This window comes from Pseudophryne corroboree, chromosome 10 (assembly GCF_028390025.1).
Source record: "Pseudophryne corroboree isolate aPseCor3 chromosome 10, aPseCor3.hap2, whole genome shotgun sequence".
Taxonomy (NCBI): Eukaryota; Metazoa; Chordata; class Amphibia; order Anura; family Myobatrachidae; genus Pseudophryne; species Pseudophryne corroboree.
Genome location: NC_086453.1, coordinates 54,879,699 through 54,895,473, shown reverse-complemented (window position 1 = coordinate 54,895,473; position 15,775 = coordinate 54,879,699). Strand labels below are relative to the sequence as shown.

The window sequence follows — 15,775 nt, the reverse complement described above, 5'->3', positions numbered from 1 at the left end:
CACGGTGTATGTCTTTCATTTTGTCATGTGATACAGTCATTACTTCAGGCAGTACTTTTCCAATATAACACAATCCTTCAGAGTTTGGGGCAAGCCACTTATACGCCTTTCTCCCGCATATGAAATATGCATCATCGGGGAGAACATATGGGACGGAGTAGGACATAACCATATTACACACCTTCCATGTGAAATCTCCTAACCCTAATTCTTCCATCTGCTTAGTACACGTATCAGGTTGTACGATATGTGCACAGTATCCTGGTGATACCTCTCCAACTCTAGTAATCCTATTTCCTAAGGTATACCTATACCGGAAAGATTTTCCACTATCGGCTATGTGGCGTACAAGCTCTGTATCTGTAGGCATTCTATCTGCTCTATGCGAAAAGGTCATGGTTTGGTTACTCCATGACACTTCCCAATTTCCCGGCTTTCGGGGATTGGAGATGTTGAAACATAATAGGGACCTATCCACATGGTATTGGTGGAGCTTCAAACTAGGAGGGCTGGAGATATTAAACCTCCTGTCCACCGGTCTCCCACCCTTTAGCTCAAGTACCTCCCCTACCGTTAAAGGAAATGGTACTAGCCCTGATTTGCTATGACCTTGAGGTACTTGAGAGCATACCCAACAACCTGTTTGATTTAACACACTACCCACTAAGGAGTGATAGTCACTCAATGGATGCCGGTCCATGTGGATATTAAAACTGGATTGGCATTTCTTGATGCACCCATCCTCAACTACATTGTCACAGAGCCTACAGATACAGTTTTCTTCAGCTAACAATCCTTCACAATGTTTACAAATAACATGGCTGTTAGATTGTTTCCGGTACTCGCCTTTGTTCGGTGCTTGTGTTGCTATTGGAAATTTACACCTCCGTCTTAGTCATTGGAACCTTTCTGGATCCTTTCTCGACCTCCATGGTACTCTCGCCGGAACAGACTGCTCTGGTCAACATCATGGTCAACAGGAAAATCCATATCACAGTCTCTTTGGGCAAGTCCATCTTACAGGAGGAGAAAAGAAGAAATTTGTAATGGGGGTACAGAAAAAAAAAAAAAACAGTTTGGGGGGGGAGAGAAACTTGTCACGATAATTAAGTTCTCTAGTCTTGTTGTTCTTCTTGTTCTGCTGTCATCTCAAAGGTGCTGTCTCTCAGTCTTCCAAACGAACATTCCGGTGATGCAATATTCCCTCCAAACCAGCGATCTTTCGATTTGGTCGCGTCCACCTGGATGTCTTGTGTGATGGCTGCTGGAAGTGGTGCCGACATCGTGTTGAGTTCACTTTCTTGCTCGTATTCCTGAGGGAAGTTTGACATGGGGTGCAACTTGCACGGGTTAATAGTTGTACATTTAACAGCATTACAATTATCATCGTTATGTTTATTACACTTATTCTTATCATCTATACTACAGTTGCTAAGTGCGTTTTTATTGTTCAACATTGTGCCTTTCTCCGCAACCATAATCCTCTCCATTGCCACATCTCTCCTCCCAAGATGAGAGTCAGGTATGTCAGTTAGCTCTTTTTGCATTTCACTTTCCTGTTGCCATAACTTTAAACAGTCATAATGTTTGATCCGTCTCTTTGCTGGTTCAATAAGACCTATCCTTCTCCTTAGATTTAGTAACACTTCTGGGCTAAAGCTACCTATTCTTGGGAATTTCTCCCCGTCATGTACAGTCATTCTTTCCCATTCATCACATAAAACCTCTGTGTGTGAACCGTATTTTTCACACATTACATACCTGGCCGACCCTATTGGTCGGTTTACTAAATCAACCCGAACCGAGGTTGATCGCCCCCTACCTGAACAACTGGCCCCCATAACTTGCAGGTGTTGCTTTTCTTCAGCGAACCCTTACAAAAACCAAGATGTCCGGGGCAGGCTGGCGGTGAAGTTTACCGAGTACTCCACTCACTTCTCGCCCACGTTGGCCAGTAACACAATCACTGTATCCAGAGCTGTTGTACCCAACCTAGGGCCCCTGTGAACCTTTATTTACTGGGGCGCGTTCCCCAGCAAGTATCGGTTGTTGGATAGTTCCTGAGTGACCAGCGAACTTCCCTTAAAATAAAAAAAATTCACAAATCACGTTAAAATGTACAAATAGCGTTTATGACCTTCGTACACAAATAGTACCGGTCAGGTTTACTAATGCACACAATTACGTGCGGTACAATCGTTCAGCACATAAGCAACTAATCTTATGTACGGAGCGACCAGTGGAATCGAAAATTGCGGCTGCGAATTCCTTCAGCAAGAGCTTGTATGGCCTATATGGGTGTTGCACCAACCCTTTTAGGTGTTGTGCCTGTGGACTGTATAGCGGACTTCCTTGTCTGCTGTACCTGAACCTGCTGGTCTGATGACCTCCTGGTCTGTTACAGTATGACCTCCTGGTCTGCTATACTCTAATGCTCAATTTTTTTATGTTTAACCAAGGATGCCTCCCTAGCCACCGTGCATGTCACTTACACGTATGTACCTCACGAGAACTCGATGATTTCTTTTGGTTCAACCTCAAAATTGTATGTAAAAACACTCACTCACCACATGTACACTTTTGTTTCTATTTCTATTTCTGCGCAGAAATTTCTCTTTAGACCAGATGTGTTACAAATTAGGAGAAGGATCTATTAATTTAAATTTAGAATTTAAAAAAAATAAATTTGTGCGATTTATCGCCTGGCGTTATTTATCGCATTGAGAGGAGAGAAAAAAAAACTTGTGATTTGAGTTACGTGGGCGTACCCGTACGCTCCGTTGCGTAATATACGCTGCGTGCGTCGGCCCTTGGATTGCGTACGCAAGTCTCAGTCTTTTGTTAGAGACACGTGTACGCAAAGCAAAGATCCACCGTAACACAATTTATACGTTTATCAATGTAGATGATCCTTTATCATCTACCGCACACCACACTGACTTCGCCTTATCTCCCAGGCAAAACTGTGTGTTTGTCTATACTTTAACTATGTTACCTTTACTCTTAAACTATGAAATAGCGGCAAATCTCTCAGCACGTTTATCAGCTATAAAACTGGCAAACAGGAGAGTGATATACGAAAATACACGAATGAAAAGAAATGCAGATATGCGTGCGTGTGTACGCAAGACAGAAATAAACAGTTTTAAAAAGACACTATCGTTTTGTTCTTACCTCCGGTTCCCGGATTCTTCAGCACCCTGAACTAAGAGAAGCAGACGCTTATCCAAACAGCACTACGAGGAATATGATCTCCCGCCCTTTGCTGCTGGATAATGTCTGCTGAAATTACCTAGTGCAGATATGTGAAGGACAGGACGAGCCCGCAATTGATAAAGCTAAATATTTATCTTATATAAAACCCTTTGTGAGGTCTAAGAACATTGTACGCTATTTACGTATGAAGTACCGTAAGGGTACGCTTGTTGCGTAACAATCGCTTAGCCGTGGTTGAGACGCTCAAGCGTCACGTTCGCTCACGGCCAAGAGATCACAGGCAGGCACGCTATTGGCTGCTGACTAACGTAATGGTTCACTATAGCGTAACGGACGCTGTATCGGGAGCGGGCTGCTCGAGCGATACAGACGCTCACGAGAATACGCTGTTGGTATCGGACACACTTATGGGTGAGCGACTACCGTAATGCTACGCTATCAGCGTAGCGGACGCTCAAGACCACGAGGAGATCACGAGCGGCGCTGACGCTCACAATGTTAAACCTTTAAATCTAAACCATAAACAGTATATTATGCAGTAAAACCTTAGTGTAGTGATAGTGTGTAGATGCAACCTTGTGTAACCTGATTAACTTAAAAGCTGTTTGAGCGTCACCGACGCTCTGAGAATACTAGACACTATAAGAAATACACAGATACCTGGGCTTAGGGTCCAACGCCTAATATATATATATTATGAATGATATACTTGCAAAAGAATTAATACAAATACAAATCATACACTACAATATAACATAGACTAACTAACCAGGTAACTACACAGTAAATACAATACAATTAAGTTTAAGAGAAGAATGAGAGAAAGAGAAGAGAGAGAGAGATATGGCCCATAATAACAAGAGAGAAACAGTATGATTACGGAGAAAAACTTACGCACAAAGGAAACGATCGCATGCGCCTCTGGACATCCAGCTCCCGATTTTCAGCAATGATAACCGTTGAAGAGTAAGAGCTGGATGTGATCGCCCTTTCTATTTTTGCCCCACACACAATGCAATTCAATGGTCCCTACAATCTCATTGTTCATTGGACACAGGAATTCGGCCTTGCATCATAACAAAAGGTCATAGGTTGATTCATACAGGTGGGCTGTGACTGCTTCCAACTGTTCAGGTGGGTGGGATACTGAGTTTCCCGCCGCATGACTAAATAAGAACAAATAATAGTAAATGGACATAAACTTCTTATGTCCATAACTATTCGCACGAGCGATTAATCCGCTCCAAACCAACACCGGAATATTACTATTTAAATACTCTTCCGATGGGTACCAAACACCACTGTATGACCCCTGTTAGACCCTTCGTACAATACAAAGAGGGATCTCTCTGTTCAGGAACATGCTATGTTAACTAAACTTTCAGAATCTAACAAAGGGACCATGATCTACAAAATACATTATTACTGAAAATATGTAACGATTGAGTCGCACGCTACGATCACATAAACTCTACCGTAAATACGCATACCGTGCGCCTGCGGGTGCCCGCGACTGTGAGTATGCGCACGCACGGGAGAGCGCACGCATGCGCAGCGCGGACCAGAATGAGGTGCCAATATGGCAGTGTGTATAGAGATATTTTTCTGACTTTGACAGTGCATTGAGGCAGCTTGTCCAGGATTATTAGAGAGGTCCACTGCTGAGGACTATTAGAGAGGTCCACTGCTGAGGACTATTAGAGAGGTCCACTGCTGAGGACTATTAGAGAGGTCCACTGCTGAGGACTATTAGAGAGGTCCACTGCTGAGGACTATTAAGAGAGGTCCATTGCTGAGGACTATTAAGAGAGGTCCATTGCTTAGGACTATTAGAGAGGACCATTGCTGATGATGATTTTTATTTCCATACACCTGATAGGGACCCCTGGAACCATGGGGAGTGGACGACTTAGTCTTGTACTTGAGCAAGAAGTGCTGTATATGCAGCCGCCATATAATTCCACTTAGAGCTTGTTTGGATCCAAGATAATCTTAACAGCCTCAGCAAACACTCCTTCTGACCCCACGTTATCAGCAAACTTGAAATCTCCTAAATGGAAGACCACTTTTCTTCTCTACAGCAAGGAGCGTTTTGTGCTGATCTCCATATAACAAGGGCAGTTTCTTAGAACAAAATCCTCCTTTCAGCCAAAAGCTTGGTCTAAATTCCTCTAAATTGAGTATACTAAAGACTTATGTGAACAGAACCTAACAGCACCAGTTTAAGACAACAGTATTGCTAGGTGGACTCCTTTAGTAATTCCATAGGCTTACGAGCATTACAGCCGAGAAACCTGTTCCTTAAATGTGTCCGCACTTTCTACCCGATGGATTAATGCCTACTAGAGGGCATATCATGGGTCTCAAGTAAGTGACCAGGCAGAAACCTGGGCCTAAATGTATTAAGCTTTAACAAGAGAAAGTGGAGAGACAACTAAAAGAGTGATAAAGTAACAGCCAATCATCTCCTAGCTGTCATGTCACAGGCTGTGTTTGAAAAATGACAGTAGCTGGTTGGCTGGTACTTTATCACTCTTTGGGGGTCTATTCATGAAGCAGTGAAAAGTGTGAAGAAGTGAGCCAGTGGAGAAGTTGCCCATGGCAACCAATCAGCTGCTCTGTATAATTTTATAGTATGCAAATTATAAATTTTACATCAATACTGATTGGTTGCCTTTATCAGTCTCCACTTTATCTTTTTTTAAAGCCTAATACATTTGGGCCATGGTCCTTTGTCCATACATTCAGATTACGAGGCTGATTGAGAGCAGCAACTTCTGAGCGTGCCCTCCTGCAGTTTGGTATCCGTTTGGATGGTCAACCATGTTATGGTCGACAGTCATTAGGTCGACATTGACATGGTCGACATGGACACATGGTCGACACATGAAAAAATAAGAATTTACTCACCAGTAAATCTATTTCTCGTAGTCCGTAGTGGATGCTGGGAACTCCGTAAGGACCATGGGGAATAGACGGGCTCCGCAGGAGACTGGGCACTCTAAAAGAAAGATTAGGTACTATCTGGTGTGCACTGGCTCCTCCCTCTATGCCCCTCCTCCAGACCCCAGTTAGGGAAACTGTGCCCGGAAGAGCTGACACAACAAGGAAAGGATTTGGAATCCCGGGTAAGACTCATACCAGCCACACCAATCACACCGTACAACTTGTGATAAACTTACCCAGTTAACAGTATGAACAACAACTGAGCCTCACTAAACGGATGGCTCATAACAATAACCCTTAGTTAAGCAATAACTATATACACGTATTGCAGAGAGTCCGCACTTGGGACGGGCGCCCAGCATCCACTACGGACTACGAGAAATAGAATTACCGGTGAGTAAATTCTTATTTTCTCTGACGTCCTAGTGGATGCTGGGAACTCCGTAAGGACCATGGGGATTATACCAAAGCTCCCAAACGGGCGGGAGAGTGCGGATGACTCTGCAGCACCGAATGAGCAAACTCAAGGTCCTCCTCAGCCAGGGTATCCGCCCAAGAAGAGCCCACCTTCCTTGTGGAATGGGCTTTTACTGATTTAGGATGCGGCAATACAGCCGCAGAATGTGCCAGCTGAATCGTGCAACAGATCCAGTGAGCAATAGTTTGCTTTGAAGCAGGAGCACCCAGCTTGTTGGGTGCATGCAGGATAAATAGCGAGTCAGTTTTTCTGACTCCAGCCGCCCTGGAAACATAAATTTTCAAAGCCCGGACTACGTCCAGCAACTTGGAATCCTCCAAGTCCCGAGTAGCCGCAGGCACCACAATAGGTTGGTTCAAATGAAACGCTGATACCAACTTTGGGAGAAATTGGGGACGAGTCCTCAATTCTGCCCTGTCCATATGGAAGATCAGATATGGGCTTTTACATGACAAAGCCGCCAATTCTGACACACGCCTAGCCGAAGCTAAGGCCAACAGCATGACCACCTTCCACGTGAGATACTTTAGCTCCACGGTCTTAAGTGGCTCAAACCAGTGTGATTTTTGGAAATCCAACACAACGTTAAGATCCCAAGGTGCCACTGGAGGCACAAAAGGGGGCTGAATATGCAGCACTCCCTTAACAAACGTCTGAACTTCAGGCAGTGAAGCCAGTTCTTTTTGAAAGAAAATAGATAGGGCCGAAATCTGGACCTTTATGGACCCCAATTTTAGGCCCATAGACACCCCTGACTGTAGGAAGTGCAGAAATCGACCCATCTGGAATTCCTCTGTTGGGGCCTTCCTGGCCTCACACCAAGCAACATATTTCCGCCATATGCGGTGATAATGCTTTACAGTCACATCCTTCCTAGCATTTATCAGCGTAGGAATCACTTCATCTGGAATGCCCTTTTCTGCTAGGATCCGGCGTTCAACCGCCATGCCGTCAAACGCAGCCGCGGTAAGTCTTGGAACAGACAGGGCCCCTGCTGTAACAGGTCCTGTCTGAGAGGCAGAGGCCATGGGTCCTCTGAGATCATTTCTTGTAGTTCTGGGTACCAAGTTCTTCTTGGCCAATTCGGAACGATGAGTATAGTTTTTACTCCTCTCTTTCTTACTATCCTCAGCACCTTGGGTATGAGAGGAAGAGATGGGAACACATAAACCGACTGGTACACCCACGGTGTCACTAGTGCGTCCACAGCTATCGCCTGAGGGTCCCTTGACCTGGCGCAATATTTTTTTAGCTTTTTGTTGAGGCGGGACGCCATCATGTCCACCTGTGGCAGTTCCCAGCGATTTACAATCTGTGTGAAGACTTCTTGATGAAGTCCCCACTCTCCCAGGTGGAGGTCGTGCCTGCTGAGGAAGTCTGCTTCCCAGTTGTCCACTCCCGGAATGAACACTGCTGACAGTGCTAGCACGTGATTCTCCGCCCATCGAAGAATCCTTGTGGCTTCTGCCATTGCCATCCTGCTTCTCGTGTAAATGGCCCTTAGTTCCAGTATATTTATGTGTAGTGAAGTCTCCAGACTTGACCACTGTCCTTGGAAGTTTTTTCCCTGAGTGACTGCCCCCCATCCTCGGAGGCTTGCATCCGTGGTCACCAGGACCCAGTCCTGTATGCCGAACCTGCGGCCCTCGAGAAGATGAGCACTCTGCAGCCACCACAGCAGAGACACCCTGGCCCCTGGGGACAAGGTGATCAACCGATGCATCTGAAGATGTGATCCGGACCATTTGTCCAACAGATCCCACTGAAAGATCCTTGCATGGAACCTGCCGAAGGGAATTGCTTCGTAAGAAGCCACCATCTTTCCCAGGACTCGCGTGCAGTGATGCACCGACACCTGTTTTGGTTTCAGGAGGTCCCTGACCAGAGATGACAATTCCTGGGCCTTCTCCACCGGGAGAAACACCTTCTTCTGTTCTGTGTCCAGAATCATGCCCAGGAAAAGCAGACGCGTCGCAGGAATCAGCTGCGGCTTTGGGATATTCAGAATCCAGCCGTGCTGTTGCAACACTTCCTGAGAGAGTGCTACGCTGATCAACAACTGCTCTCTGGACCTCGCCTTTATGAGGAGATCGGATAATTATAACTCCCTTCTTCCGAAGGAGTATCATCATTTCGGCCATTACCTTGGTAAATATTCTCGGTGCCGTGGAGAGACCAAACGGCAACGTCTGGAATTGGTAATGACAGTCTTGTACCACAAACCTGAGGTATTCCTGGTGAGGTGGGTAAATGGGGACATGCAAGTAAGCATCCTTGATGTCCAGTGACACCATAAAATCCCCCTCTTCCAGGCTTGCAATAACCGCCCTGAGCGATTCCATTTTGAACTTGAACTTCTACTTCTAAGTGTTCAAGGATTTTAAATTCAGGATGGGTCTCACCGAACCGTCCGGTTTCGGTACCACAAACATTGTGGAATAGTAACCCCTGCCTTGTTGAAGGAGAGAGACCTTGATTATCACCTGCTGGAGGTACAGCTTGTGAATTGCCGCCAGTACTACCTCCCTTTCCTTGGGAGCAGCTGGCAAGGCTGATTTGAGGTAACGGCGAGGGGGAGTCGCCTCGAACTCCAGCTTGTATCCCTGAGATACAATTTGTACAGCCCAGAGATCCACTTGTGAGCGAACCCACTGGTTGCTGAAGTTTCGGAGACGCGCCCCCACCGCACCTGGCTCCGCCTGTGGAGCCCCAACGTCATGCGGTGGACTTAGTGGAAGCAGGGGAGGATTTTTGTTCCTGGGAACTGGCTGCCTGGTGCAGCTTCTTTCCTCTACCCTTGCCTCTGGCCAGAAAGGATGCTCCTCTGACCCGCTTGCCTTTCTGAGGCCGAAAGGACTGCATTTGATAATACGGTGCTTTCTTAGGCTGTGAGGGAACCTGAGGTAAAAAAGTCGACTTTCCAGCCGTTGCTGTGGATACGAGGTCCAAGAGACCGTCCCCAAACAATTCCTCACCCTTATAAGGCAAAACCTCCATGTGTTTTTTAGAATCAGCATCACCTGTCCACTGCCGAGTCCATAATACTCTCCTGGCAGAAATGGACATTGCATTAATTCTAGATGCCAGCAGGCAAATGTCCCTCTGTGCATCCCGCATATATAAGACGACATCTTTTATATGTTCGATGGTTAGCAAAACAGTATCCCTGTCGAGGGAATCAATGTTGTCTGACAGGGTATCAGTCCATGCTGCTGCAGCACTACACATCCAGGCTGAAGCAATAGCAGGTCTCAGTATAGTACCAGAGTGTGTATACACAGACTTCAGGATAGCTTCCTGCTTTCTATCCGCAGGATCCTTTAGGGCGGCCGTATCCTGAGACGGCAGTGCCACCCTTTCAGATAAGCGTGTTAGCGCCTTGTCCACCCTAGGGGATGTTTCCCAACGTAACCTATCCGTTGGCGGGAAAGGGCACGCCATCAGTAACCTCTTAGAAATCACTAGTTTCTTATCAGGGGAACTCCACGCTTCTTCACACAAATCATTTAATTCATCAGATGGGGGAAAAGTCACTGGCTGCTTTTTCTCCCCAAACATAATACCCCTCTTGGTGGTAACCGGGTTAATATCAGAAATGTGCAATACATCTTTTATTGCAGTAATCATGCATCGGATGGCTTTTGTAGACTGTACATTTGTCTCATCCTCATCTACACTGGAGTCAGACTCCGTGTCGACATCTGTGTCTACCATCAGAGCTAGCGGGCGTTTATGAGCCCCTGACGGCTTCTGAGACGCCTGGGCAGGCGCGGGCTGAGACCCCGGCTGTCCCAAGGCTGTTGCGTCATCGAACCTTTTATGTAAGGAGTTGACACTGTCGGTTAAGACCTTCCACATATCCATCCAATCAGGTGTCGGCCCCGTCGGGGGCGACACCACACTTATCTGCCTATGCTCCGCCTCCACGTAACCCTCCTCATCAAACATGTTGACACAGCCGTACCGACACACCGCACACACACAGGGAATGCTCAGACTGAGGACAGGACCCCACAAAGCCCTTTGGGGAGACAGAGAGAGAGTATGCCAGCACACACCACAGCGCTATATAACACAGGGATTTACACTGCTAATAAGTGATTTTCCCAATAGCTGCTTGTCTGTATCGATTTGCGCCTAAATTTATGTGCCCCCCCTCTCTTTTTAACCCGTCTTGTACCTGGATACTGCAGGGGAGAGCCTGGGGAGCGTGCTTCCAGCGGAGCTGTGAAGGGAAAATGGCGCTGGTGTGCTGAGGAAGAAGGCCCCGCCCCCTCAGCGGCGGGCTTCTGTCCCGCGTTTTTTGTAACTTAATGGTGGGTTTTTTTTACACATATACAGTTAACTGACTGTATTATGTGTATTTTTTTGCCAAAAGGTATTATAATTGCTGCCCAGGGCGCCCCCCCCCAGCGCCCTGCACCCTACAGTGACCGGAGTGTGTGGTGTGCTGTGGGAGCAATGGCGCACAGCTGCAGTGCTGTGCACTACCTTAATGAAGACAGGAGTCTTCTGCTGCCGATTTCATCGTTCTTCTGTCTTCTGGCTCTGCAAGGGGGACGGCGACGCAGCTCAGGGAACGGACGATCGAGGTCAGGCCCTGTGTTCGAACCCTCTGGAGCTAATGGTGTCCAGTAGCCTAAGAAGCACAAGCTAGCTGCAAGCAGGTAGGTTTGCTTCTCTCCCCTCAGTCCCACGTAGCAGTGAGTCTGTTGCCAGCAGATCTCACTGAAAATAAAAAACCTAACAAATACTTTCTTTTCTAGCAAGCTCAGGAGAGCCCACTAGGAGCACCCAGCTCTGGCCGGGCACAGATTCTAACTGAGGTCTGGAGGAGGGGCATAGAGGGAGGAGCCAGTGCACACCAGATAGTACCTAATCTTTCTATTAGAGTGCCCAGTCTCCTGCGGAGCCCGTCTATTCCCCATGGTCCTTCCGGAGTTCCCAGCATCCACTAGGACGTCAGAGAAATGGTCGACATGGTTTTTTTCCCCTTTTCTTTTGGGGAACTTTTCCATACTTTACGATCCACGTGGACTACGATTGGGAACGGTAACCTGTGCCGAGTGCAGCGGTAGAGGAGCGAGGCACCTTGCCCCGAAGCATGGCGAGCGAAGTGGTGCACTAATTGGGGTTCCCGTCACTTTACGCAGAAAACGACACAAAAAAAGAGAGTAAAAAAACCCTCATGTCGACCTTTTCATGCGTCAACCGTTCATGTGTCGACCAGTTGTCCATGTCAACCATGTCAATGTCAACCAATAGTGGTCGACCTAATGACTGTCGACCATTCATACTGGAACCCTGCAGTGTTGGGTCATCCCCATGGCTTCGGTGTCCTCCAATACGATGCTGAAAACTGGGGGCGTGCTGTGTATGCTCAAGTTGCTTGCTGCAGGAGGACAACACACCCCCTCCTCTATTTTGGTTGTTCTATTTCTCCCTTTCCTCGGTCCTGTGAGGACTGCTTATTAAATAGCGGATTCCCTGCAGGATAGGGAACACAGGGCCTGATTCACAGATGGACGTAAATGCCTTCACAGCAGCTGTGAATATACGCTAATGTTGCAGGCACAGTGATTTGTACTGAGGCGCCCACTAGTGGTGTTTCTGAGCCACTGCTTACATACAAAGATGAAACCATCAGACAAACATTGACTTCTAAGAAAAACCACTGGGAGATGCCGAAGCCATGTTTATGCAGGAAAACTGCTGTAAGACGTCGGAGCCATGATTACGGTGTACACACCCCAGAAAGTGGCAACATGCCTGTGTTTGAGCTGCCACTCCCCAGTTACCTCCCACAAATGGTCTCTGACTGTCAGTCACTTGCAAATAAATCCTCACTGCGACCATCATGGCAGATATTGCATCAATCTCTGAATCAGGCCTCTACTGCGGCAGGAGTTTCAGTGCAATTATAGATTTCTTAAAGTGCCCAAAGTCCTGCCTTAGTTCCATGGTTCCAGTTTTCCCCAATAGATACAGAAAAAAAGGATATAATTTTATTAAAAGGCCTTCATGTTTTATTTTTTAGTGGAGAGAGAATACAACAGAAAGAGAGACATAGGTAACTTTATGGATCTTGGTCTGTTCTTGCAATGGACAGTTGACGAAATTAGACTATATAGGGGAAACTGTAAAAATTAACAGTCTAATACACATGCAAATATGTGTATACACTCCGGTACATAGCATCTGTATAAACTGTGAGTTGTGATGTCATCAATCTCAGGTATAACGCTCCTACTAAGATATAACTTGGATAACCGTGGTGCCATTATACAGTAACTGAAGTCCTCAGAGACTTGTAATATCCTTGCAATTCACAGTTGGGACACATTATCACTTATATAAATCCTTTCATTGAATAGTTATCTATTTTATAATAAGGCTCTGCAGGGATTGCGAAGGCAAGGACATTAATGAGTACTCCCGGACTACACAAGAAGGTGGCGCTGCTACCCCTATGCTCAGTAGATGTTACATGGAGTGACAAGGGCCAAGAGGCCTACAAGTGGGGACACAAAAATGCCTGTCTTACTTGTTTAGGAGCTCATCAGCCTCAGCGATAGGTAAAGCGGGGTCCTCGGAAGCAGCAGAGCCAGAGCTAAGAGCAAGGAGGCAGAGGAAAGAATGGAAAAGGCAATGGAAGCAACCAGAAGAGAAAATAAAAAAAATGAATTTGTTAGCTACACATAAAGCGTTAGTCCCGACATTTAAAGGCTACATGACCTAGAATTACAGAAGCGCCACCGATCAGACACAGGCATAGAACGAATAGAGACTTTGCAACCCAAACGCTGATCTTTACGCTATGCTGGAATATCACCTGTACAAGCTTCACAGAGCAATAGCTATATAAACATTTTTGGACAATAAGTTAATTTTACGGCTTCAAGATGGTTTACCAAAGTCAGCATTTTACTTTTTGTGGTCCCCTAAATATTACATGAAACGTCATTTAACATTCACAAACACTTATATAAAAATTTGTGGGCCATAACAGAACGTGCAATGCTTAAAATGTTGTGTCCTTTCTGCCCACCCTGTATTATCAATTTCAGGTTCAGAAAGGTTCCCCTGTTCCTCATAATTATGAGCCTGCGAATAAGGAAGGGTGTAATCTACGCAAATAATTGTCCTACAATGCAAACTGTTCCATTAACTCTACTTAAAATAAAATAATCGCTTGGCGATCCGATCATGCATCGGGGTAAAACAGCATGTTTATAATCACTGACGCACCGATCCCGACCATTCTCTGGTCGGAACCGCGACTCAGGTAAATCCAACATGTTGGCTTTCTCCGATACCCACGGTTTCTGCCTGTTGTATTGGCCACATTACAGTTTAGGGGTTCTCTATTGACATGCAAGATTGTTTAAATCAATCACAGGTGTTTTCTAATAACCCTGTTTGCCAACGTGTTGCCAAGTTCTGAAGGAACCAAGGTTTCCCGGTGCGCTCATACCCAGCGGTGCCCCTTGCTGCTTTGGCTAGCAGCTTCAGTAATGATTCAACTACTGTATTACTGCCCAAAACGCAAGGTTCATGCTGAAATCTTTAATGCTGTTGTTGGCAAGAGTACTACACTGGCAGAGCCGTAGACATGTAAGCACGTGCTGATTGATTTAAACCAACTTTTGTGTGGGTGAATATACCTTTTTTTTTTACAATATAACTTGGCAAGCGCTGCGCTCAATGTTTGTCTAATTATTATTTTAAATAAATATTAATACAATAACTGATGGTAGAAGAGAGGCAGCGTTTACCGATCATGGCAACTATCCCCCATGCCTTAAGTGTTACTGAATCAGCCCTTACTCTGAAGGCTGGGCTGCATCGACCAATAGAGACGCAGGACTCTCAGAGGGCGGGTCGAAGTCACTGTACACCATCCAATCACAGGCAGGCACAGCAAGACAGACAAAGACAAGAAACAATCCCACCAGGAGAAAGACAGCAAAAAAGAAAAACAAGAACCAAGAAAGACAAAAAACCTACGTGCAATTAGACAGTCAGCAGACAAAAACAGCAACAAACACACATTACAGAATACTTTGTTTGCTTATTTTACATCCAACAAAAGGACATGAGTTGAGATTCAAAGAAAGGGAATTAAAAATATTAGTTTTAAAAAAAAAAAATATTTTTAATCATGCACATTTTTTTTCCTTATAAAAACTCCTCTTAGAGATGTAGCATGGACACATTTGGGATGAACAAAATGTTCACAACCAATACACTCTTTAAGATCAACTACTGTAGATTACGCTAATCTCAATAGAGGCCTTATAAGATAAATACCTTAGAAAGTTTTCGTCAGCACCAGGAGCTACTGACGCAGCGGCGGAAGACGCATCTGAAAACACATCCACCAGTAGACTGCCAGCACCTGGTGCGGCCGACCCCGTAATGGGGGCACTCCTTAAGCCAAGGAGATCAGCAGATGGTGAAGGAGTAGACTGTAAAAACATAACATTTATCCATTAGACACGCACAGAAATTAGTTCTAAAAATCAAATAAGCCAGCAGCAGGTGGTGTTTTTTACACTTCTAATTTCGCAGAAGTACTAAGCAACCAAATCCATCTGAGGAATATCCGAATGTAATCCCGTTTAGCTTCATGTGCACCTACCCCTCACAATGGTTAGGCAGCCAATACTCTGGAATGAGGGCTATCACTTACCAAGAGCCAGGGACATTTCTGAGACGGGTGGTCTTCTGTTTGCCGGCGGTCGGGCTCCCGGCGCTCAGTATACCGGCGCCGGGAGCCCGACAGCCGGAATACCGACAATTATTTTCCCTCGTGGGGGTCCACGACCCCCATAGAGGGAGAATAAAATAGTGCCACCGTGCCCGTAGCGTGGCGAGCGCAGCGAGCCCGCAAGGGGCTCATTTGCGCTCGCCAAGCTGTCGGTAAGCCGGCGGTCGGGCTCCCGGCGCCGGGATGCTGGTCGCCGGGAGCCCGACCGCCGGCCAGCCGTAGTGAACCCTCTGAGACAGGTCATTGTGGTTCTAAGCACATTAATAGAGTGAGGTTTCCATAGCTGTCGATTCATCTAACTAAGAGAGGTATTTATCAAAGTATGGAGAGAGAAAGTACCAACCAGCTCCTGTCACCTTATCTCT

The 15,775-nt window shown here is 46.1% G+C and overlaps 1 protein-coding gene across 2 annotated transcripts in view; it reads right to left on the bottom strand.

The window, feature by feature from the left end:
- Positions 1-15,775, bottom strand: part of AP2A1 (adaptor related protein complex 2 subunit alpha 1) — a 188,874-nt gene that overhangs the window by 42,274 nt on the left and 130,825 nt on the right. Inside the window, exons 15-16 of one of the 2 annotated variants that reach the window (XM_063942412.1) lie at positions 14,951-15,108; positions 13,185-13,250 (exon numbers count right to left, since the gene is read on the bottom strand). In XM_063942412.1, coding sequence (XP_063798482.1) covers positions 13,185-13,250; positions 14,951-15,108 — 224 coding nt within the window. The remainder of the gene's footprint in view (positions 1-13,184; positions 13,251-14,950; positions 15,109-15,775) is intronic. The other variant, XM_063942413.1, reaches the window with a different exon arrangement.